This window comes from Macrosteles quadrilineatus, unplaced genomic scaffold, assembly GCF_028750875.1.
Source record: "Macrosteles quadrilineatus isolate MER2022 unplaced genomic scaffold, UCM_ALF_1.0 Scaffold_3__2_contigs__length_128488019, whole genome shotgun sequence".
NCBI classification, from domain to species: domain Eukaryota; kingdom Metazoa; phylum Arthropoda; class Insecta; order Hemiptera; family Cicadellidae; genus Macrosteles; species Macrosteles quadrilineatus.
The window spans coordinates 55,391,851-55,418,541 of NW_026542596.1; the positions used below are offsets into that span (position 1 = coordinate 55,391,851).

The 26,691-nt window shown below is 35.5% G+C and overlaps 1 protein-coding gene across 3 annotated transcripts in view; it reads left to right on the plus strand.

Annotated features, from left to right (window-relative positions):
* The window catches only part of LOC128991128 (zinc finger and BTB domain-containing protein 7B-like), a 67,402-nt gene extending 46,629 nt beyond the window's left edge, over positions 1-20,773 (plus strand). For 2 of the 3 annotated variants that reach the window (XM_054413878.1, XM_054413876.1), the window contains exon 4: positions 11,577-20,773. In XM_054413878.1, the coding sequence (XP_054269853.1) occupies positions 11,577-12,731 (1,155 nt within the window). In that variant the 3' untranslated portion in view covers positions 12,732-20,773. Of the gene's footprint in view, positions 1-2,013; positions 10,546-11,576 lie in introns of those variants that run through there. The other variant, XM_054413879.1, reaches the window with a different exon arrangement.
* The last annotated feature ends 5,918 nt before the right edge of the window (positions 20,774-26,691 follow it).

The following is a 26,691-nucleotide window of genomic DNA, read 5'->3' on the forward strand; positions in this document are numbered from 1 at the left end:
CCATGATAGTTGTATCAGTTTTGTTATAATTGCACTTTCTAAGTTTAACTTGCATACAAGTTTAGAGGTTAACTGTAAGAAAGGGCCATGAGGTCCTAAGTTTGCCTCAATAATGGATTTTCATTCATACAAAATTATTCAAAACTAAGTTCTCACAGTAGATAGAAATATTTTATAAAAATTTGAATACTTTAAAGTCCGCTCCTAAATTGTGTTATAAACTTGTTTCAATCGTCGTAACTTGATTTCTCGGATGTTTATGTATAATACTGTGACTCAGTGATTTGATTTGGTAGATAGCAGTGTAACGAATTTGAAAAGCTGTGATGTTGCCAAAAAACTCAAATGACATGATTTTTTCTATACAGAATTTGATTGATAAAGGAGTTTAAATTTAAATTTTAAATTAAATTTAAAATTTGGTTGACAAGTTATTGATACTGCATAAACAAGGTGCTATTCAACCATACAAAAGGTCCCACCACTTTTTATTATCACAAAAATAGTTTATTTTCTGTTTTTCCTTTTTTTTTGCTATGAAATTAAAACTATACTGATAGTAAACATGTATGTTGACAAATAATCACAACATACATTAAGCATAATATTGAAGCTATGATAGAAATTGTAAATTGAAAACTTCTAGTATAAGCTACTCAATGGAGAGAGCTATGGCGTCTTGGTTTGTATATTGCACGGAACAGTGATGCATGTATTTTATTCATTACAATTATTATTGTTGCATGAATTTTGATGTTTATAACCAGTGCAGGTGGGTGGTTTCACTATCGGCTTTTAATATCTATTTGTAAGCTAAGTTTAACTTCTGTGACAATGCTATTTTTTCATATAGGTAGCTAGCTTAACATATATACTAAGTTTGTGTTACATTGTCGAACAAAGTTTAAGAAAATTAATTAGAAAATGAACCTAATAGTATAGATAAATCCATAGTTACTAGTAAAATCCACAAATAAATAAATCTATTTATTACTGGATTAACAAGTTAATTCTGTGAATTTCCCTTTATTTTAATTTAAAGTACTTTGTGACCAATCTCTGTTCAAACTAATGGCCATTGCCACAAAAATTGAGTTTTAATTTCAATAAACCTTAGCTTTGTAGGTACCGGTAGTGTAGTTTTTTTTGCAAACATTGAAAGACTCGAAACTTATTTTAAGTAGAATATCTTGATCATTCAGACTATGAAACAAAATATTTAATAAGAAATAAAGTAAAAATACTAATTGAGAGTTTCTTCCTGAATTCCTATGGATAAGTTATAGATTTTACCCAAGCAAATAATTAATATGTAATCCAACCAAACAAACAACTTTATGACAAATCTCTCCGATATAGAGAATATTTGCGACTTTGTCTTAAATGTGTTTGTCTCAGCTAATTGACACTATTCTATTATTTTACGTATCACAAAACAAAATCTCTTTATAACAATGAATTAGTAACGGCATTTTAGATTACAGTAATTCAAAATTATTAGTAATGCTGAATAGTATAAAATGACATACTGTTACATTAACTTTATTTTAGTGCTTAAACTTGATAAAAATCAAACAAACGAGCATGACTAGGTCTATAATAGATCATTAGTATTTTACCTACTTGTTTGCCAATTTCTGCTAACTTCTTACTTAGTGTTTCAACATTTATTATAAAATTGCATGAATGTTGTTGTCTTTGAATTCTTTATCTTGTCTTGCTGTCGAGAAGTTGACCTTCATTTTTGGCCAATTTTTGATTGTGCGTTTTTATTCATAATATTTTATCTCGTTCCCTCTTTTCTTATTACGTATTCACCGGAAGTAAATGAGTCGAACGGTCGTGTGGCGGTTTACGACATCGGTCGTTATTCCCTGCAGCCAAACAAAATGAACGTCAACTTCTTGTGCGAGTTGGTTTCCTTTTCCCGTTAGATTTTGCGAGTCAAAGGTGGCGTAGTAATCGCCTGTTGGTAAAGTTAATTAAGAAGTTGATGGTCTTGTTTGGTTGCAGGACGAGGGTGAGGGGCGGGCTATCTATTCATGTATGTATTGCGGCGCGGTGTTTCCTCATCAGAGCAAGTTGACCAGACACATCCTCTCACACTCGCTGGAGTCGCTCAAGTACAGAGAGCAAGTCACCCTGGGTATGCAGCAGTCTCTGGCGTCCATGGGGCTCATGGAAGGTTACCGGCAGACCCTGGACTCGACTCCTCTCGCTCTAGACTCTGCTCCTGTCCCCATGGATGCCGACCCCTCTGCAGCCCTCTGCAAGTTCTGTGGCAAGTCCTTTCCTGACGTCGGATCTCTTATCGGCCATCTGCCTGTCCACACAGGAGACAGGCCGTTCAAGTGCGAGTTTTGTGGTAAAGCCTTCAAGTTAAGACACCACATGAAGGACCACTGTCGGGTCCACACGGGTGAGCGTCCGTTCCGCTGTTCTCTCTGTGGCAAGACGTTTTCCAGGTCGACGATACTCAAGGCCCACGAGAAGACTCACTATCCCAAATATGTCCGCAAGTTCCTGTCGTCGCCCAGTCCTGAGGAGGAGCGTCGTCCGCCTGACCTGTCTCTACCTTGTGATCTCACCACCTCGGAGCCTCTCTACCTCCAGAGGCCCTCCACTTCCCCCTGACTCTTCCCGCTGCCTCTCGCTTTCAATCTCTTCCATCCTAGTGCTACCAAATACATTCATTCTGATTCCTAACCGAGGGTGATCGTAAATCACTTTTCACCGTTAAGTTTGTCAAACAACTTAAAAGTTTATAAAACTTGATGGTTTACTTAGATGTTAATTTATGTTTGGATATGTTAATTTTTAGTATCGAGTGTTATTTATTATTTCCCCCCTTAATCGATGTTCATAATGGATGTAGTCAAATGTCCCTGATTTCACCAGAATAGTAGTCAAACCTGTTTATAAATTAGTTTTTTAATCACTTTTTCCACTCATTTATAAACAACATTGAAATCCATTCTGAGAATGCATCTCAAATCACCCTTCCAAGTAACAATAGAGTATGTAACAGTTGTGTCATCAAAAATTGAACTTTCTAGTCTAAAGGCGGACTTGCTTGATATGTTAAATTTGAGGTGGAATTGTTTGATATAAGAGATGATTGTCTCCAACGTTGCTGTTTGTATATTTTCAGGACGATTTACACAGACGTAGGATATTTAAATATATTTTGTCGATTTAAGTCTAATGGAAAATTGCTTCGCAGCACATCGTAGATACATTCAAAGCTGCGTAGGGTGAAACGAGGGAACTGCAAATAGTATTCACAATGTGAAGTTTTGAACATAAAATGTTAACAGTGTGCTTAAGGTGATATATTTACATGTTAAATGCGTACTAGGAAAATATAAAATATAATTATATATATACATACAAATATATTATACAAACAAAATAAATATATATACTCACATACTCAACGTATGTCTGTATATATACATAGTGATAGATTTAGTGGTGATAATAAATAAATATTGTACATAGGTTTTGAAGAGAAAGTGTTTTTATGGAAGACTGTTGGCTGTATAGTAGTTTTTAATGTTCACATGTTAGAAGTAATGTATATTGTTGCATTTTAGCAATCACAATCGTTAGAGTAAGTAGATAACACTAATATAAATACAAAATATATTATAGCCGTATTTGCTCATATTCAAGGACATTTATGAAATGCCAAACCGTTGCTTCCATCTGCCAGCAAACGATGTTACTTAGTATAGTTGGCTGTGATAGGTTATGTTTTGGAGAAGAGCGGGTAAGTGGAATGATGATACTTCTATTACTGTGATTTTGTTTGTAATTTAGCAGTAGTCTTTTGTAGCTTAGAGAATACGTTTGGCCAAGTTTATGTTTAAAGTGAATTATTTGTTAAACCTGTTAAATAATTAAAAAAAACTAAAATTCCTTGAACTACCGTTGAATTTTAGATAAAAGTTTGTCACCCCTATTTACATTCAATGACAATACCACACAATGTTCAGACGTATATTTCACTAAAATCCTTTCAAATTGTTAAAAGACATAACATTTTGTATCAACACAACAACTACTCGTATATTGGTTTATGTTGTTTTTTTTCTATTAAATTCATATCAGTCAAATTAAACAGTAGTATGAATTCCACAGTAACACTTAAAGCACAGATTTTTTTGTTCTTCAGGGTGGACTTGTGTCACATCACTAACTTTGGTGTGCTGAGAATTCAACCCCTTTGTAGAAGGCCATCATTATTGTGGGATTAGAGTACTACAGTGGTATTACAGTAATGCTGCTCTGAAGATATGGGAGCGAGCTGGTCTAGTGGTTAGAGCGCGGGACTTCGGTCCCTGAGGTCCCGGGTTCAAATCCTGCCAAATCACCAATTTTATCTGAGTGATAATGCCGCAACCCCTAGGTCTAGCCTGAAGTAATGTGAAAAACAATCCCGGGCTCATGCCTAGCGTCCTAGCGCAATAAAAAAATATATAAAACTGCTCTGAAAATGGCTTTCTGCAATAAGACTGGATCCTCAGCACACCATGTTAATGTACAGTTCTACCCTGCAGACCAATATGGTTACATGGGATACCAAATTATTTACCTTTCATCAAATAACTCCCTAATGTTTGGCTCTGTATGGGTAATCAATTGAAGTGTTCATACTTAGTTTTTCCGGTTGCTAATTAGACAAATTAAAATTAATTTGAGGCATTGACTTGCATATGAGTAAATGCGGTGCTTGTTGATATCAAAATAAGATAAGAACAGTACTGATCTTCCAGACTCGAGTGGGGAGCGGCGGCACTTTTGTTTTGTATAGTTTGGTTTCCATAACTTAATTTATATTTTACGTCAATATCAGTACAGGAGCATTCCACTTCTGTGAGACTTAACTTAGTGTTAGTTTTCAACTGGCAAATCTCTCTTAGTATAATGGTCTGAAAGAAGAACATCACTATTTATTTTGATTCAGAAAGAAATGCTCTTAAACTGTTACCTAACTTTGCAAAAATGAAAAGTTCTTTTGTCTGTAGAAAAATTTTTACCTGATGTATTTATTTGTATTAGGTAGGCCTAGGCCTACTATTGAAATTTCTGTTTGACAATACAAAATTATCCTTAATTGGTCTTCAATATAGAAACAAATTAAACATTTTGTAGCGCTTTCATAATCTGTCCAAGCTTTTGTTTTATGGGGGCTGGGACCCGTAGAAGATTTTCACTGAAACTTTAAAACTACTGGCTTCCCTCTATATACCCTGTTTCAATTGCAAATGCACCCATAAATCACAAAATTAGATGGCACTTTGTTTGCCATTATTTATTTTTACAATATTGATATGTCTAATAAAAAAAAGAGTATTGCCATTAAGTTAGACACCATTGGTACTGGTACTGAAACCAAGAACCTATTTCAGTGAGAAACCGGTACCGAAACCCCACTAGTTTCAAAACAAATGCTCATTTCTCAAACATAATTCCTCTTTAGCAAAGGTTGTCAAAATGGTATGAATTAACAAGTAAAAAATGTCTGATATTTTTTAAATTTGAAATATTACAATACATGATGTTTTGGGGGAGCGAGCTGGCATAGTGGTTAGAGCGCGGGACTTCAGTCCCTGAGGTACATGGTTCCATCCCCGCCAAGTCACCAATGGATTTTATCTAAGTGATAATGCCGCAACCCCTAGTTCTAGCCTGAAGTAATGTGAAAAACAATCCCAGGCTCGTGCCTAGCGTCCTAGGAAAAAAAAATACATGATGTTTTAAAGGCTCATTATGTTAGGAGAGGTTTGCCAGGTCGCACAGTTTAGGTTATTGACAGTATTACTAGTTTTGCCGCTGAACCAGGAGTGTGCTCGTCACACAAGACTGATCAATAGTTACCCAAGCGGAGTCTATTTTCTACTGGAAAATTCATGTGAATAAATGTAATAACTCGGGTGTGCCTATAACGTAACGTTAGTGTGTGTCTTACTCTGCCCAACATCCACCCTTGCGCTTGGTTAAAGTATGGAATGGAGTAAACTAAAATTTAAAAATTTCAAATTTATGTGGGGAAACACTATTTGGAAAGATTGCTGGATGGATTTTAAAATTTAATACTTTCATATATGCTGTGTCTGGTAAGTTTTTAGACCACTCAAGGCTTTTTCTTCAAAGGTCTTTAAATTAATTTCATATTATAGTTGTTATTGTACATACAATAGTTTACTTCAAAACCAACCACCTAAATTAAATTAATGGATGATCTGAAAATCTGCTTCATCCCAATATAACTATGGAAAAAGATACTCAGGTATTGTCCCTAGAAATGTTATTTGAAATCACAGTCACATAACAATGAAGTACTAAACTATCTCTTACCTAACTTCTATAAAAACACCTGAAAAAATTAAAATATATGTCTACATACAAATATAAAGGCCTACCACATTCTGGTATGTAAAAAAACCTTAATAATCTAAAATCAATCCTAAGCTGAATAACTGTCTCTGCAAACAAAGTTTAGTCCCATTTAGTTTGGTTAAGTGGAACAACCGCACTAAATACCTTTAAGATAATGTATGCAAAAGTGAATGGATATTTTAAGTTTAATTTCTAACAAAAAATCAAAAAGGTACAAATTCAAAGGAATACCAAGTGCACTACCACTAAAACAGATCCGAAAGCCAAAGGTGGATTGTTGGGCCGAGATTTGCAATATTCCTGTGACCAACTCACACAAGACACATGCTATGAAGCAATAAACCTCATTACAATGTTAGTGTTTGTAGTGTAATATACATGATTTATTTTAACATTGATCCTGTCAATAAATGAAGCAATTACTAAAGAAATATTGTCACTCGTTACAATCAGTGTACACCTCCAAATTGCTTTGTGAAATAAGTTTCAAAAGTTACTGACAGGTTTCAAGTGTACGCAGCTTAATCACAAATGGAATGTACATGTGTTATTTGCTTGGGTATTTTATAGTTTATTAACGTTCCTTTAGTATGTAATATTCATGATTCCTTAGCATATTTGGGTTTTAACTGTTTATGCATCACATCTTAGATTGATTTTTTACAGAGATCTTTTTTTCTAATATTTCCGATTGTATAGGTTACCACACATGCAAGATAAAATATAAATTTAAATGTTTCCGGTACTAAAAGTTAAGAATAGGTTTCAATACTAATAGAAACATTCCAAAGAAATAGGACAAAAAATGTCATAAACCTAATCCCTGAAAAAAACATTTGGAGCTAATTTCTTTAATATTTGACACAAATTACTTGATTTCAGCCACTAAACGTACTCTGTTACTAATTACTAATTTTTTGTAAAATTAGCTTGCTGGACTTGCTGTTCAAGTGTTGAGTTATTCTGGATTGGGAAAGTACTAGGTTAGACGGTTAAAGGAAGTCACTACTCACTTATACAAACTAAACTGTAAGTCGATAATTAAAACAATATCGTGAGGGATTTCTGGAGAATATAATATTTTTAAAGCAAACTTTTAATTCCAAGTAATACCAAACCAGAGTTATTTTTTTAACTGCTTTATGAAACATGAAGAAAGGTTAACTGATGTAATTTGTGATAATAACTTGAATGGACAATCGCCACGCATGTTAGAAATTTGGGGGAAGAATTATCCAGTATAAAACTATAAAATATAGTATATTTTAGGATAAAAAAAACTTAAACCTGTAAATAACGCCTCATAGTGCACCACACAATGTCTAGTTCATTTCAAATCTTAGATTATCTAATCAAAAATGGATACCTTTAATTTGCATGGTGTGAACTCATTTACTTTTCTGATAATTTCTTGTGTCTTCAACCTTTTTAGTATTTATTAATAGAATTGTTTGATTTTGAATGGAATTAGAGTTATAGAACTGTTATGTTTGATGGATAAGATTGTATGTTAAGTTTAATTGTTGAAAAAGTTGTTTATGGTAATGTGATACCCTGATATGACTTGGATTTAAGATCTAAATTGTTTGTATTTTTGTTTATGACTCACAAGGTATACTACGCTGCAACAGTAAAATTTTTTTCAACTCCAAAGGTGAAAATGCTATATGCTGAGGAAGTTTTCAAAAGTGATATTCTGAATTTGTAAATTCATTTATTTACTTGTGTGAGAAGAAGATATTAAATAGTTTATGCGATTTATAGTCATCGCTACAGCTTTTTTAAGAGTTGAAACTGACAGTATCTGTTACAACTAATTATTAATCTTTACAAGAACACAACTTTTTTTATTGAAAACTGTTGCAAAGTATGTTATACTTCAGTGAAAGCACAGGTGATATAAAAGGAAAGGTTGTGATAGATAGGAAAGATATAATGATATGTCTGGTGCTAGTTGTAGGATCGAAGGAAATTTATGTAATGGGTGGAGAAAGCTTTGAGTGTTTAGAAAATAATATTCATTTTAGTTAGTTTTGGCCAATTCTACTGTTTTTAAACGACAGTCTAAAATTTTCGTCTACCATTATCTATGATACATAGTGAACACGTAATTCTGGTTTGATGTATTCTAGATGACTGGTAAATATTAATTTGATCTCTTAATGCAGTTAGAAAGATTTGACAGTTTAGGATAAACTTATTGCGAAATTATAAAGTTGGCAGGTTTTGATTATAATCAATGATTTTTGGTTTACGAAGATAAAAAGTTGGTCAATTTAGAAAGTCTAGTAGTTTATTTCTACGTGTTACCAAACATCAAACATTCGTGTAAACTGAAATCGGAGGGCTATATCTTTAAATTTGTTATATGAATTAAACAGTGCTAATGATCATTTGTTCAATTTAAAAACTTGTGACATATATACTCAAATGAAAATATTTTCAATCAATGTAAAATAAGTATTGATTAAGGTATTCTAAATTTTAATACAGTTATATAAAAAATAGGCAATATTACTACTTATTTTTCTGATGTTGGATTATATTTAATCTGTTCAAAAAATGTGACTATTCTGAATCGATTTATAAATTTGTCAAAAAAAAACAATCAATGTTTGACAATGTACGAGTATTTACATGTTATTCGAATGTGATCCACAATACACGAAGCTGCCGGAACCCGTCGAAAGTGTTGTTTTCGCGTCGCAACAGGTTGGCTGTGGTTTGCCTTGACAGAATGAGAGTTTTGTATTTTTGTAACAATTGTAATTGTGCGGTGAAATAGATTTATTTACAGAGGGGTGTTGTAAATGTTGTATTGTAAGCAGAAGAATTCAGAAAGTCTGTGATAGCATGTGATGATATACAGCTAACTTAATATATGTGAAGAAAACTTAATTATCACTTGACTTTGAGGAGAGGTGGGCTGGGTTGTCGGCATTAGGTTAGTCAATTGTTATGCTTTCAAATCCTAAACACTTCTAAGTATGTTTTACTTTCATCAAATAATACAGCAGGACCAGAGGAATGATAGTTGAATTATTTTGTTATGTCAAGTGATGTTTAATGCTTTACTGTTGAATTTGGATATATCCAACATACATTGCTCCTTAAGGACGATAATCTATAAGCGAGTATGTTTAATCTTGGTTATACTGTTGCCTAAAATACTAATGTAATTAAAAAACATGTTTACGAGTGACCTTCTATAATTTTCCAGCTTGTGTTTTATTCATATGTTTCATTTAAATGTTTTTAAATTGTTTTGAATACTGGCCCTTTAAATGAGAAATATATCACGAGTTGTAAGTTTAAAATACAATTAAAATAATCCAGACCCCTTTAAATTAGACATTTAGTTTCGTTGAAACTTTTCCCTACTTACCTGGAAATATGGAATAAAGATTTAGAAAGGTCATTATTGCTTAGTTGAGGATGAATAAAAGTACAGTACAAGCGAAACAAATATACAAAAGTATAGCTTTAACTGACATACAAAGTACAAAATTCAAAACACACTGATGAATAAATGGAAGCCGTATTAGTTTTAATAGTGAAACCCTATGTTTGTACTCTACCTCTGGTCCCCACGAGTCCCCACTGGCCTGTATCTGTTTTATCGCGCAATAATCAGTGCCGCAGACAAATCAAACAAACACCAAATCATTAGTAGAACTACGTATATAGTTTTGAAACTGTTTACAAATGGTAAAGTTCAAATATTTAATAGACAATACAGATTGCCAGACAAGGATGGACTCGGAGAGCCGCGAGTTGTTAGCCGATAGTTGTAAGCGGTTATCCTATCATTTGTTGCCATTTTAGTTAGTGCTGTACATACAGTGGCAGTTTAAGTTCCTCCTCTTGCCCCCAGTTACGTTATAGCACGTTCCTGGTGATCTAATCCTAACCGTCTCGTGAGCTTATTTCTTATTGGGTTAAGAGATGTGATATTAGTTCTTGGTACGCTAAATTATCTGTTAGTATATTATACGGCTTGTCTGTTATAATTGAATAAATGTTACAAAAAGTTTATTTCGCCATTGTTTGATGCTTTGTTTCATCGATTAGAGAGTAAAACGAAAATGCATATCATAGCTGTAAAGCAATTTTTGGAAAATAAAATGCTTGAAAATCGAATATTGTGCCTTTCTACTTGCCTCTGCCAAACAATTTTTTTTTATATACTAGATTAACATACTGTTGAATGATTTCAAACTAATCTTTTCAGTTACAAAATTGAAATGTAATGTAACTTTTACAGCAAATAACAAAAGAGATTGTATGTAAATTGGTTAACCACCCAAAAATAAAATTACAGCCAGGCTTAGCTAAGGGATACTTGAATAGTCAACTGATACTAGAAATGTTATGTATTAAAATAACCTTTCATTTTTTTTATTGAGTTCGGAACAAGTTACAGTGGATATTCACTATTTGCGTTTTAACTGTGGTTATTCACTACACCAATCGCTATTCAAAAGTCTTGTGGCCTCTACTTCAGCACAGCTGTATATTCTTATTTTATTTAATATTTATTTGCAACAGCTGTTTGATTATTGTTACAAGGTTTTGTTTTAATTCTGTTGTAATAGATGTATTATTTTATGCTGGTGTTAAGTCAATATAACCTGTTTTATATTTTTGATTATAAATAAGTTGCAATGTATAGTTTTAGTAGCCAAATAGAATTACAAGAAAAAAATTATTTAGTAACTATAAAACTTGATGGAGTCAGTGCCTGAAGACTTGAGATGTTGAGATCAAAAGGTAAGGGTGAGTTAAACCAAAACATATTAGATGGTAACTCCTGAAATTGCAGTTATAACTTAAGTAACTGTTCAAGTAAGTAATTAGTAGCTATTTCTGAGTTAGTCTAGCCACCTACCCATACTGCCATACTACACACATCAGAATTGCATTCAATTAAAGGTATAAATGTGGCTATTGTTTTGCTGAAACCAGTGATGAATTATGAATAAAAAAGACTGAAGAAGCCAATGTTAATCAATTGCACCTGAAGTTTAAATCAGTTTTGTTCACAAGTTTGATTTTACATGTTCTATATTTTATCGACGTCGATAGTTGTCTACTTTGTCAAAACATATTGTTATGTTACCTATAGGTACTAAAACATCTATTATTTATTTCAACCTTGTTTTATGTTCCAGGAGGTGTGCCTGGTAGAAGGAGTTTACGGACCCTCATGTTTCCCCAGACATCGTGGCACCCCGTATGATCAGCTGGCCTCTGGTAGATCCGCAACACCATTCCAGTATCCACCGTTCCCACCGTTGCCTCCGTGCTACCCTCACAGTGAGACTCTCCTCAGTCTACTCAGTCAGCAAGGTTTACTACCCCCATTGCCTCCAACTGAGGGGACTCTCCGCTGCGCCGTCTGTCTAGCAGGTTTCCCCTCCGCGTGGCTACTGGAACAACACACGGCATTGCAACACTCCGGCCAGGCACCACGCAGCCATGCCCCCGAGCCCACCGAGGACAAACCCTTCCGATGCGATCAATGCGGCCAGAGCTATCGGTATCGCTCCGCATTCCTCAAGCACCGAGAACAAAACCACCGAGCCAGACTTCCCGCCGACAAGCTGTTTACCTGCGACGTATGCGGAATGCAGTTTCGTTATTTGAAGTCCTTCAAGAAACACCGACTAAACCACGCTCTAGAAAGACTTCATAATCCTTTCCACAGACCAGGATCAGCAGCTTCTGACAGCCGTCGGAGCGAGAGAAGCGAAAGAAGTGAACAAAGCGAAAGGAGCGAAAGAAGTGAAAGCGAGAGTCACGACAGGGGCGATAGGAGTGATACTCGGAGTGAGAATAGCGAAAGAAGCGAAGGAGTCAGCACGTCAGCGAGAAGTGTCAATGACGAAGTTACGAGTACTAATGAGGCAGAAGGATCTAACAACCGTCCTCCAACCTCTCCTTGCCCTCCCGAACAAGACGATACGGTGGACTCTCTAGCATTGGCTCTGGGCTCTAGCGAGGCATCTCTGCTGGGTCTGTTGAGTCTCGGGGCTGAAGAGAGACAAAGAGAAAGACGCTCCTTCGCCTGTCCCTTCTGTGGAAAATGTGTTAGATCCAAAGAGAATCTGAAGTTACATGTCAGGAAACACACAGGGGAACGTCCTTTTGCATGTTTGTTCTGCGGCCGAGCATTCGGAGGCAAGAGCGACCTGACGCGGCATCTGCGCATCCACACGGGCGAACGACCCTACCACTGCGAGATGTGCGGCAAATGCTTCGCACGCGCCGACTACCTCTCCAAACACCTCACCACGCACATACACAACTCCCACCATCAACGTTAGCCTCTAACAGTTTAATATTTCAATTAGGAGTGTTGTGAACAATTTTTAATATTATCGATGTTGTGAAAGTTTTTATCTTTACATTTTAAAGGAATTTGTGATATCGAAGCATTGAAAACGAGACAACCTCTGAAGCGAGTTTAATCGAATAAAAGCGTTGTGTGATAAATATAAAGGCATTATGATCAAATAGTAGGAGAACATAACTTATGAAAATAGATGTTGATTTTATTTATTTATTTATTTATTATAGACGGTATGTATTTTATAAGGGATTGAGGAATACGGGGTCTAGTTTAAGGGAAGAATAATTGTGGTTTCGTCAGTTGGACTGGTTTGTAGACAATCGTTGGTGTTTTACTGTTTATCTACCTCCGTCATCACTCTGCTCTACCTCTGGTAATTCATAGACATAGATTATTAATATGTGAAGGTCCATATTTATGGCAAACAACAAAAGATGGGTTTTCCAGCATAGCCTAGGACATACAAATTGTTTGACAATATTTGTTTTGTTAGACAACATGCATTAATTTTTCTAGACTAAATACGGTGTTTATGGTTTTTTTTTTCATACAACGTAATAGTACAGCAAGTTTGTGATCAAAGTACATGACTAACTACAGTATATCCATGGAACGAGATATTTTCTTCTGTTGGGCAAACCAGTCAGTAATATAGTTTCAAACCTTAAGGGCAGATGAAAATAGTGTTTCAACAGGAAAAGCAACGTTATTTGTAAATAGTTATTCAAGCTGTAAAACAATGTTGTTTAACTTCATTTTGGGGTATCCTTGCATGGAATGAAACATGTTTTGAAGTAAACAGCTAGAAACTGATTCTTAAATGGGAAAACGGGGCAGTAAACTAACTGAAGCACAGTAAACTTTGTTAAACTTTGTAGCAAAACTGCTAAGTTTACAGAGGTGCAAACCTAACATAGCCGCATGACATTTTTACAAACTTCTGTCATATAATAGTCCACAATCTACATTAATGGGGTGTGGTTTAATGAGGGTTTACTATATTTAGGTATTACTTGGCTAGCTGAGAAGAAAGAGTACAAATAAACAATATTTTAAAGTAGGCCTACAACATCAGATTTTATCTGATTTGCTTAACTTTGTGACAGTTTTTGCATTGTACACTATAAGTAACTTATCTACCTCTTGATGTTTCAATATTATCATGGATAGAAAACCCATCTTTTGTTGTGAAATAAGACAAAATTACTCAGAAATAGGCAAAAGCAAAAGAGGTTCATGATTAAGTGAAGCTCTTGCTACTCTCTTAGGGTGCTGGTAATTGTGTTAATTTTTATCATCTGTTAGTTTTACGAGTTTTTCAAAATTAATTTAAAGTATGTTTACAATTTTGTTGTAAATATACTGATGCATACCAATCAAAATCCCTTAAAATTAGGAATCATTTTCCATAACAATTTATTAAACACCCCTGATCTAAATTGCTGAGTACCTTGTAAAGAAACGTTAGCGTGTTAATGAGGAAAAAAAAATAGGAGCAAAAGAAAAGTATGTGTAGGAGCTACACCCTAGCTCCTAGGGTGGACGACCTGTCCTCCTAATTATTCAGGTGACTGGGGGGTTATTTGTCAGCTTTCATAAAAAATTTCTTACATTCTTAATAAAATTACTATTTGTCTATTAGGAGCACGGAGTACTTCATTGCAGCTCGAGAACTGTGCTGCCATACATTTCGAGACCGGCAATGACTGTACTCGTAATACACACAAGATTTTTTTCTACAACCATAATTAACTTATCATAATACACGGATAAACTTTTAGTTGTATATAAAATGTTATTTAGGTAATGTTATTTGCTTACCGGATGTTAGTGTTTTAAACGCCAACAGTGAAATCAGCTGATTTAGTGAGGGAGAATGAGATAAGCGGAAATGAGCTGTTTTGTGTAGGTACTGTTTGGCCACTGCATTTCCATGCAGTGGTAGGAAAATTGAATTTTACAAAGCAACCTTTATTATATTGTTGTTTCTGATGTTTATGTTTAAATCGTGTTCCTGGTAATCATAGTAAAATATTATAACAATTGATTATGGCAGGCTTCATAGGCAGTCAAATTCTTAGGAAATCACCTTCAAAGATTTGCTATAGAATGATAGAATTTTGCGCTCTTTAAATATTTCCATTTAGCAGTAAAAAAATATTACATTTGTAAAGGATGTAGTGTTTTTAATATCTAGAATTGATTCTCAAAGGCTTTAAGCTTCACTGCGGCTAACTATTAAGTATAAAATATAGCAGAATTCAGACTTCATTCCTCTAAACTCTAGAATAACTCAACTTCTGGAGTTTTGTACTAAATAAAATAAGAGCCATAATTGTAATTTTAAAGTGTAATAAATCAATAATGCAGCAATGACTTAATCAGCTTCCTAATTACTTAATAGCAACACATACCAGCACCCTGCTTTTCCGTACAAATTCCATAAATGTGAAATATAAAATTTACTGTAACGCTTCGTACAAATGGATTGCTCACTATGCTTTCTTTGTTTGATCGGAAAAATAGCAGTTTCAGTTTTTTGGTGCCTTTCTGAAATTGGAGAGTGTGAAGTTGGTTCTAAACTTTTAATTTTAATATTGTATTGGAAAATACTAGATCAAATCAACGATTGGTTCAATGAACCGCAAACATTTGATCTCATAGCGTTTTTGTGCTTTCATTAATTAATCTAAGTACTTAGTACCCTTCTTAGGAATAAAGTACAGATTCATCTTAGTTTTATTGTTTTTTCAATGAAATTTTTAAAGTAGTTGGTCGGATCTAGTATTTTTCTTAGTTTGGTCAAAGTACAAATCATTCAACTACTGTGCAAAACCATGAAACAAAAACTACAATAGAACTGCCTAATACTGCCACAAGTCGGCCGATGATACGTTGTACAAAACTTGACGGTGATATATAGTACACACTAACCTCTACTGTTAGTTCCTAGAAGTAGCAACTCTTCATTGAGTTTTCATATATTTGTTTTTAAATTTGCTTTCACAGAGTCTTATTTTTTGTTAACATTTACTTAATAAGTGTGAATCCAATAATGTTCTTAAATTCTGTTTCTCTCCTGGGCTATGTAAACCAAAGTCAACCAAAAGCAATACAATACTGTACTATCCAGAAAGATGGTTTACGAGATTGTAGTTTACCTGTTAAAAGAGACATTCTGTAAAAATGTTTATTTACTTTGTTGTGGATCACGTTTTTTTTTCCTGTCACATTTTTGACTTGGTTTACTTAGGTAATCAGTTGTGGAAACTATTACAAGCTTATTAAAACAAATGTGTGTAGTTTTGCCCTAATATACAATTTTGATGTTTAACTTAAGTTGTTGGATGGTTTTTAAACATAATATTAATATTTTAAACAGAAGTTCAAAGCTGTGTGATAATATGTAACTCGACTACAAATTTAATTACGTTCGAACATCTGTTAAATCATACAAAACTGTAATATACTTGTACAATTGATAGTTTCAAACGGTTTAGAACAATTCAGATATTAGGTGTGTTGGGAGTTATTTGTAAAAGCTAATTTATTTTGTATATTCAATCGAAATAGAATTATTTCCCAGCATCGTTTGGATCAAGTTTATCTCAACTGTTCCATTGTTTGTGAAGTAATGTGGATTCTTGGTGTATTCATATGTTCCCCACACTTATCTTTGTACATAACGTGGTACTGCTGTATTTAACAGTTTATGTTCAATGTCTTAAAATTCAATGTTCAAAAGTAGAAGATCAATATTTTGTTTTATATTTGTGGTGTCCGATGTGAAATGTTTTCAAGATGTTTCCTCTCTGACATAATTATTTAAATTCTTAACTAATTGAATTTTCGTGTAAAATAACTTTTGATGCAAAGATTTACCCAATGATCTTTCCTGTGTATTTTATAGTTGAAAAGTTACTTGTGGTATTGTACTTAAAAGTATGTTTGTACTTCCGAAACAAATGCTTTTAATGTTCTTTTGAAGTATTTAAGGTACATAAAACATTCACTCAAAGATTACTGAAATGTTAGAGAGGAACACTTGACAACTCCGAGTACTGTAGGCCTGGTATGAGTATTTATAGCTACTAAATGTTTCTGCCATGGTGATATCTATGGCTGTACGGGATGCAATAATCAAGAGCAATGTCTTGACGTGATATCTAGTGATAGTGGGACAGGCTGCCACTGCCGTCCGCTAGTGCTTCCTAGGGAGAGTAATTTTGTGATATGATCGAACGTTAGTAACAAATTAGCAACGAATGTGATAAAAATATATAATAACAGAAAGTCTATTGCCATAAATTGTTAATGTTGCCATATTTCGTAGATGCGGCGCGAGCCCTTGTGAACTGCTCATCTTCATGTGCATGCTGTGTCTTTTTCTCTCTTCCTCTATCTAAGTAATTGTTTTATCACGGTGCTAAAGTGTGAATTTTAGCTAGGTCGGAATTCAACAGTCGGGATCGTATCGTATTTTGTGATTGTTTTACTAGCTGTTGAACTTCGACTCGACTGGTCGAATGTAACGTAAGGTCTGGAGATATGTGATAAGACGATATATTAGTTTTTGATCGGTCTATAGGAAGTAAGTTTGTTTAAGGTGTCGAGATATGGAAAGTATTTTATAGTGTCTGTTTTGAGTGATTGAGAAGGTAGCTTTTTATACACAAATATTTTTACATCGGAGTGCATGAGAGTATTTACTAATGTGTTTTGCGATACTCGACTTATGTTGTGTGTAGTCCTCAACTTTGATAAACAGAATACATCCCATGCACTCAAAAACTATTATGGATTCAGCCAAAACTCGAGAAACTAAATTAAAGTATTATCAAGAACTCACTTTGAATTCTTGTATTTTATATGTTTCACAGAAAGTAACTCGACGTTGTCTCAGAAAAACTATTTAACAAATAAAAAACGCTATATCTGAGCTTTGGCTGAAATAGGGAGAATTCGGGTGTAAAATATACTTAACAGGATTTTTTTAACTTACATACAATACAGTGGCTGTGATATTATGTACGGTAATTATTATTTAGTCTTATTAAACTGTACATAATCTGTATGTACATTTTTATTGTTACTAATTTTTTAACATTGTCCACATTCTCGTCTTAGATTGTAACCGAGAAAAAAAAACTGTACATCTAAACTCGGTGAAAAATTAACTATTTTAAGATGGGAATAAGGATGATCTTTTTATAACTTTCCCACAAGAACACTGTAGTTAAGTTACGGTAGTTATTGTTTATTTATTTGCGCAGGGTTGACAAGTTTTGGGTGTGCGGGATGTGTCCCAGTTGCTGTTTCACTAACCGTGAGCACTGCAATGCAATTTTGTTGTGATATATTAATAATTGAAATACTTATCGATGTCTGTGAAATATGCATTATTGTTAGATGATTTATGTAATATTTTCATGTAATTTAATGCTGTACAAAGATTTGATAAATCGTTTTAGTGTATTAATTGCTGTATAGTTAACATTAACAGACAAAGTTTTATTAAATTAACGGATAGTAAATGTAGCTATGTTTTGTGAGGAGCGAAGTTTAAGAGTGGCCGAGAGGAGGTTGTAGTGTGACCTTGAAATGTCAATTAATGTTCTCATGTTGCAAAGTACGCAGTAATGATTAATAAATGAAAGGTTTTACCAATAGCAACCTGATTGAGTCTAAATTTTAAGACATCGTATGTTTTATCACCACATGGATCTTAATAAAATTTTATAGCAGGACAAAACGTTTTTTAAACACTACATTTTCAAACTATGATTCAGTATTTAGATTTAAAACAGCATGTGAAATCAACAACACTAGTACAAATGTTTTTAGTACAATAGTTTCATCCATTCCTCAGCAAATTGCTCTCTACTGAAGAATCTTTTTTCTTAGCTCAATGTTTAGCAAGTTTTGTATTTTATTAAAGGACTCGTCGCTCAAAGTTGAGCAATAATGTGATATTAGCAAAAGATATAAGGCTTTTTAAGTTATGTGTTTTATAATATTTGTTTAAATTAACCTCTATTATGGTGAGTTAAAGCATGGTGAGTCAAAGCAGGCTGCCGTTAAGATTTGTTTATTATGTCCAGTATATATTCATGTATTAGATTATTAAAAAAATATTCATCAGTGTTTTAAATGTAGTGAAGTCTATCATAGAAAAGATATGAGTTTAAACCTCCGTGCCTCCGGATTCAAATTAAATGACACTCTATGACTTTAAATGAAGTCATTCACTACAATTCTTCACACAAATATTTATTTTTTCCTATCAGGCAATGTGAAACAATGTGTTGGGTGGTTTAAAAAGAATGGTTGGATTTGATAATCCCATCAGTGAATGAAGACTAATAAGGTCTACTCTAACAAGTTGTTAACTGGCTATCATTATTTGAGCAGTGGAAGGCGAGGCAACAATATTCAATGGAGGAACTTTTACAAACATTACTAACAACAAGTCTTGGTTTTGATGGAGACTCTTAAGCACAAGACAGTCTTGCACTTTGTTGACTTGAGCTACCATCTTTTGGGTATTTGATGTTTTCTGTTTGCTCATCCTTAGTTGTAAAACATGGATGGCAGATTGTTTGAAATCAAGGATCAGTGCATGCACGCATCATTGACATACATGGCTATGGAATTTATGTGTGACAAAAGATAACAAAATTCACTTTTTAAGAAACTGTCCATACACGATGATGTTTCTCTAGAAAGATTAGGCACTTTGATTGACATGTAGCCTGAGACACATTTTATCACTCATATTTTTCCAACATAGAGCTCTTCAAATCTGACCATTCCTTTTATACCACCTACATTTGATCTCCTGCTCTACGCTATTTCAGTTTTAATATTTTCAAAATGTTAGGTCTAGGTATCATCATAAACAAAATTTCTCCCTCCGCCCCATTAAAAGAAATGCTTGTTTGAAATACCACCTGTCTTTTGATGATTTCAAATTTTTTAACTAAAGTAGTTTCAAATCAGTCGTTGGGAAAAATATCCAAATCTCAATATGAAAATAATATTTTTTAAATTTTGTTGTTTAAAGATGTTGGCGGCATACGAAGCAAGATATTGAGTAGCAACTCTATTTCACAACTTAGATTTCCCTTAGCTAATCAATTGTGAATTTATCACTTGTTTTGCAATTTATTGTATCTCAAAATATGTCTCGTAACCTTAATAGGGAACTTTCTACTTTTTACCACAATTTTCATAAGATGATTGTTTAGCAATGTTTGAAAATTTTAGTAAATTTTGCAGGAAATTTGGTAATTTAGTTTTTTTTTTAATGGTAGGTCTTTTAACTAAATAAATATAAATTTTATATGCATGAATAGGATGTGTTTTTAGTAAATACAATTTGTATTATCTTTGTTACGTTTTGTTTTCTAATTTCATCAAGATGAAGTGCCTAAATATAACTAAGTTTTAAAATTAGAATAGGGATTAGTACGTTTTAGTATTGGAGAGGGCAAACGAGAGTTTACTATTGCCGAATAGATAGGAACACCACAATTCTCCTGGTCACACTTCAATTCTCCCTCGTTCGCTCAGCTCCATGTGATTTTGGGCCTTGGTAGGGGAGAAAGTTTAATAGTATGTATATTTTAGCGTGGTTGCCATCTGATGGCAGGTATATACAGAGTCGATTCAGTGATACATTTGAGAGAAAACTGTAAAAATATTTATAATACTTTATATTCTGTGTTGAAGATCTCTATTATTTGCTCTGACAATTTCACAGCTTGAAAATTCCAACTTAAAGTTTCAGCGCCTAGAATTTTAAGATTTAAAATATTGTACCACCTTTTCATTGAATGTTTTTTTTAAGTATTTCTTTACCCGTTTCAAATTACATATCGTATTGTTGTAGGCTTTTCATGCTTTTAAAAAGATTAGATTTACAGGGGCATTTAACTCAACTTTGATTCTAACACGTTACGGAACAAATCAAGTCTTGTGCAATATTTATGTTGGTTAAATAAACAGTCAAACTATGTTTTGTGTTATTCCTCCCTCCCCTCTCTGAGTTATAATACAATTAATTAGGTAATACTGCGTAAAGCAGGATTAGGTTGTCTGTGGATTAAATTTCAGAGTTGTGTCTCAAGCTAAAGCTGATCGAACCACCAACAAAAAGCTACTGACTTTCCTTAGTAATAAACTGGTAACCCTCTGATTATTTGACGAGCACTATACAAAGTCACGTTCAAAAAGTATCCGACATTACTTTTCATCTAGTAATCCAAAAACCGTACAGACCTGCACCCTGGCGTGTAGATCGAGGCAACTGCTAAGCATGTCACTTGGCCAGGACATGGTGTCATTTAGTTGTCGGCCGCCAAACGTGGAACTGTGTATGTAGTGTTTTTTGTGATTTTTGCTAAGTTGAGCAAAATGATGAAACAGGGGTACTGCTTTAAATGTTGCCAAAAACTGGGTGGTACCCAAACTCAAACGATTCTTAAGATTCAGGAAGCCTTTGGAGAAAACTCTATGGGTGTAATACAGATAAAAAAAGTGCTACAACAGATTCAAAGATGGCCACACTTCGGTGGACAGTAACCTCGTTCTGGGAGACCATGAACTAGTCGAAACGATGAAGTTACCGATCATGTTTGAGTTTAAGTGATGGAGGGCCAACGTATTACTATTTGTGAACTAATTACGGAAGATGGAATCAGTATTATGGTTTAGTTTATTCTGTTAACAGAAAATTTGGCTATGTGCAGTTGCTGCAAAATTTTGCCCCCAAAGAACTTGACTGATGAACAAAAGAAATTGCGGCTTGAAGTTGCTCAAGACATGCTGGAATGCATTCAGAATGGACGTAACTTTCTCAAAACAGTTATAACTTGGAATAAGTTGTGGGTGTACGGGTATGTTCCCGAAACCAAGGTGTAGTCTTCTCTGGAAACACTCAACATCGCCGCAGCCAAAAAAGGAAGCCTGTTCAAAGCAAAATCAAAGTCAGGCTGACTGTTTTTTCTACTGCAATAGAGTAGTTTATCATGAGCGTGCATGTGAGGAACAAAACATTACTAAACAGTACTACTTAGAAGTTCTACCCATCGCAAGGATCCCGATTTGTGGGCCACAAACTCATGGTGCATTCATCAGGACAATGCTCCAGTGTATTCTCTTAATCTTGTTCAAGGCTTCTTGGCAAAACATGGCATTCCTGTGCTATGCCATGCCCCCTACTCACCAGATATGGCACCGTGTGACTTCTGGCTGTTCCCTACCTTGAAGATGCTGCTTAAAGGAACACGATTTCAGAGCAGAAATGAGGTAACACAAAACACGACTACTCGCCTGAAGTCCATTAAGAAGGAAGAGTACCAGGCTTGTTTCCAAAAGTGGCAGGGGCACTAGACTAAGTGTGTAAATTCAAATTCCCAAGATGACTGTTTTGAAGGAGATCGGAGATCACATGTTAAAACAAATCGATCAATAAATTATGCTTTTCCTGAACTAGGTCGGATACTGTTTTAGCAGTCCTCATACATCCACTAAGCTATATAAAAGACATAACTAATTAAAGGTTATGGTAACTTCAAAAGTAGTTGAATCTATAATCAGAATGGAATCATAGAGGATTTTCTCCGGTTCCGCCTTCTCATGTATGAAACTACAGAGGGCCCACGGACGATGAGTGTGTCACTTCCGGTGCTTCCCAAGGTTCCACACTCGGCCCATACTTCTGAAATGCCTGAGGAAACTGTTTTGGTTGGGTACGCAGACGACGTTGCAGTTTCAATAGCTGCATGTAGTGTTGAGCTGGCTCAGCTAAAGCTGAACCGAGTTATGCGAACCATAAACGCATGGATGACAGACCACGGTCTCTCGCTTGCTTTGAGCAAAACTGAGATTGTGATATTAACAACAAAAAAAACGGATTGACACCATCGTGCTGTTGAGGGTAGGAGCCGTCGAAGTTCAGACCGTTCGTTCTGCCAAGTACCTTGGGGTTATGGTGGACAGCAAGCTCAGCTGGCGGGATCAGATTTTACGTACGGCGGACAAGGCCGCTAGGGTGGTCTCCTCTCTTAGCCGGTTGATGGCCAATGTCGGAGGTCCTCGGTCCAGCTGTTAATGTCTTCTGTCCAGTCCGTACTCTTGTACGGTGCTGAGGTGTGGGCAGACGCTCTCAATAAGGAGGTATATAGGATGCGGCTCGCCCGAGTGCAGCGTCAGGCAGCACTAAGAGTTGCATCCGCCTACCGATCAGTGTCCGAACCCGCTGTCCTGGTGGTTGCTGGAGTCATCCCCGTCAAACTTTTGGCAGCGGAGAGAAAGGCAATTTATCAGCGCCGTGGGGAGGACCAGGCACGAACAGAGGAACGCACCCGCACCTACCAGCTGTGGCAGGAGAGCTGAGAACAGGAGACTCGGGGACGCTGGACCAGGCGACTGATACAGCAAGTCCAACCTTGGGTTAATCGGCGGTGCGGAGACTTCTACCTCACCCAATTTCTGATGGGTCACGGCTTTTTCCGGTCGTACCTGTTCAGGATGGGCAAAGCCGTGTCACCCGATTGCATATACTGCCCAGGCATTCCCGATGACATGGAACATACCCTTTTCCACTGCCAGCGTTGGGAAAGGCCCCACCTGGAGGCTCAACAGTTAGTAGGACTGCTGTCAGTGGACACGGTCATACCGATGAGGACAATTTGGACCTGTGTGTCACATTACATCCAGGGTATTCTCTGCGCCAAGAAGCTCGACCTTGACCGGAATGCGGTGTAGGTCATAAGGTATCTAAATGCCAAAAACGGTGAGAGCTCTGATGGATTAGGTCAATGTTGGCCTGACTTGAAGTAATGTGACAAACAATTCCAGGTCTGTGTCCAACAGAGTAGAGGGGGTTTTTTAGTGAGTAGTCTGTGAAAGATTCAGGAGTCTCACACTACAGGCTGGCTACCTTTGTGCGTAAAAGCATTTTCCCTCCTCTCCCTTAAAAAAAAATAAAAATAAATAATCAGAATGGAATGTGGCAGCCATCAATAGACCAACTGCTGTGTTAGTGTGTGACTGTACAGGCATGACTGACTGAGGCGACAGTAAGGGAAATCAAACTTGATAAATCTGTTATATTGAAGCTTGGATGGAAAATCAAGATTCAACCCGTTGACAACAGATTTTTTTTATATTTCTAATGATATTTTTTTTAAGTCATGTCCTTTTGTGTCTTTCAACACAATTGTCAATTTTTAACCAAAATAAAAGCCAAAATCTACTGTTGTGGACTCACCAGTATGGGAGTGAGTTTTGCAGGCGCAAGGGAAAGTTTTGGCTGTTGCCATGCTGACCGCGCTATACCATAGCATGATGTTGTGCGGGTTGCATTTTTTTGCTCCCACACTCGTGAGTACAAGACAGTATGTCCGACTCCTCAATACTGTAACAATCTAAGCAAAATAGGTGATGTGTGAAATTAATCTCACTATTGCCATCTACTTCAACCCCAGCCGGACACCGTTTATTTAGGAATGGCCCTCCGCTCCAGCTAAGCCGTTATTAAGGTCAATTTCTGTTGCATATGTACGGGATTCAAACTTGCGCATGTAGAAATACCTGAACGCCACAGTCGTCAGTGCAACGCTTTAGCTAACTGAATACCATGACACTGTTAGGTAAACAGGTCGATTGCCAGGCTAAGCACGATGATGACAATTGTGCTGGTAGGTTAGCTTCGATGTCGATTTGTGGAACAGTGCGTATGCAGTACGACTATCTTGTGGCAACTGCGGTGGCGATCTACACTCATTAGTTGTTATCAATGGGTTAAAAAATCTATGATATAAAAATGTTTAAAATATACATCAAGTTGCAAGTTATAGCCTGAGAATAGTCAGATGATGACGTATGGTTCAAAAGTGACCCCCACTAATAGGCATTGTGTTCAAAACAAAATATCCAGGATACAGAAACAAATGATCTGATACTCTGTTCACAAAATTTACTGTAGGTTGTTTGAGGGGAAGTTTCCCCACCATTTTTTGTGCTTAAATGTATGTTGCTTAATCATCTGTTGAGTTATTATCTATATATTAATTTGAAACTGTTTTTCTTTGTCACAGCTATTTTGAGAGAACGGCTGGGCGTAGAAACTCGGTAGAGGTGTCTAAAGAAAGGTCTTGGTCTGCAGATGAGCCATCAAAAGAGAAACATGGTGAATTCCCTTGGGGCTCTGCCCCTGTGTCCTTTAAATTCCCATCCCATGTTATTCTTATGGAGGGAAACGGGGTTTTTGTCACAGCTAATTTGAGAGAACGACTGGGCGTAGAAACTTGGTAGGGGTCTCTAAAGAAAGGTCTTGGTCTGTAGATGAGCCATCAAAAGAGGAAAGAGGTAAATTCCCTTGGGGCTCTGCCCCAGAAGCCTTTAAGGTTGCCTCTTCAGATGTGTTTACATTACGACCATATGCATAATTCTACACTACCTTTTAATGCAACAGCTGTTAATATTTAAATTGTGATTTATTGAAGTTGTCAAAATGAAGTACAGTATTTGCAATGGGTTTTTCTGATTGATAAATTGGATTTTCTTCTGCATCGTGTCATGTTTTGCAATATAATGTTCTATTCCCAAATCAGTGGAAAATCCTAATATCACAGTAACTCTTAAAATTATTTCTTTTGGAGTTAACTTATTTCTATTGTATGGGTTGGTTTCTGCCTTTTTTACCACTTCTTGGAGATTGTACGTAGGTGATATTCGTTGGCATATTGCATCTGTAGACGAAACTTGGGTTGGTGTAATTATTACAATCGAAAAGAGCGAGAAATCCTGGACAATTTGATATGGGCTAAAAATAAAACTGAATTAACACTGTTATACATTTCTTGAGCAATCATTGAAATAATCGATTTGCAAACAATGGAATCATAGAAAAAGTCATAGAACACAACCAAGTAGAAGAAATAGAAATAATTTTTTTTCATTTATAATCGTTGTCATAGACAACCTAATGCGGCTATGAGAGGGAAAAATTTGTAGAAAACACTAAAAAAACAAGATAAGCTTTTTGAAAAAAGATAAGATACTGTATTTACAAAAGATTTTGATTATATCTAACTGTTGTGTAGATCGTGAGTATTTCCATAAGTTTTGAGTCGCCTGTAATGCTTCGAAATTGCTCGAATTCGAGCAACAGGTACACTAGTCTATATATTAATTTGAAACTTTTTTTCTTTGTCACAGCTATTTTGAGAGAACGGCTGGGCGTAGAAACTCGGTAGAGGTGTCTAAAGAAAGGTCTTGGTCTGTAGATGAGCCATCAAAAGAGAAACATGGTGAATTCCCTTGGGGCTCTGACCCAGTGGCCCTTGAATTCCCATCCCATGTTATTCTTATGGAGGAAAACGGGGTTTTTGTCACCGCTAATTTGAGAGAACGGCTGGGCGTAGAAACTTGGTAGGGGTCTCTAAAGAAAGGTCTTGGTCTGTAGATGAGCCATCAAAAGAGGAACGAGGTCAATTCCCCTGGGGCTCTGCCCCAGAAGCCTTTAAAGTTGCCTCCAGATTTGTTTACATTACGACCATATGCATAATTCTACACTACTTTTTAATGAAACAGCTGTTAATATTTAAATTGTGATTTATTGAATTTGTCAAAATGAAGTACAGTATTTGCAATGGGTTTTTCTGATTTTAAAATGGATTTTCTTCTGCATCGTGTCATGTTTTGCAATATAATGTTCTATTATGTTCTATTCTACCAAATCAGTGGAAAATCCTATTATCACAGTAACTCTTTTCTTTTGGAGTTAACTTATATCTATTGTTTCATTCCGGTATGTTTTTTCCTTCGTGATGGCATTATTAATGTTATTCTTAGGTTGTCGGTTACTCATCACTAAAATAAATTAATCACAATTTATTAAAAAATGTCGAGGTATATTTCAAGTT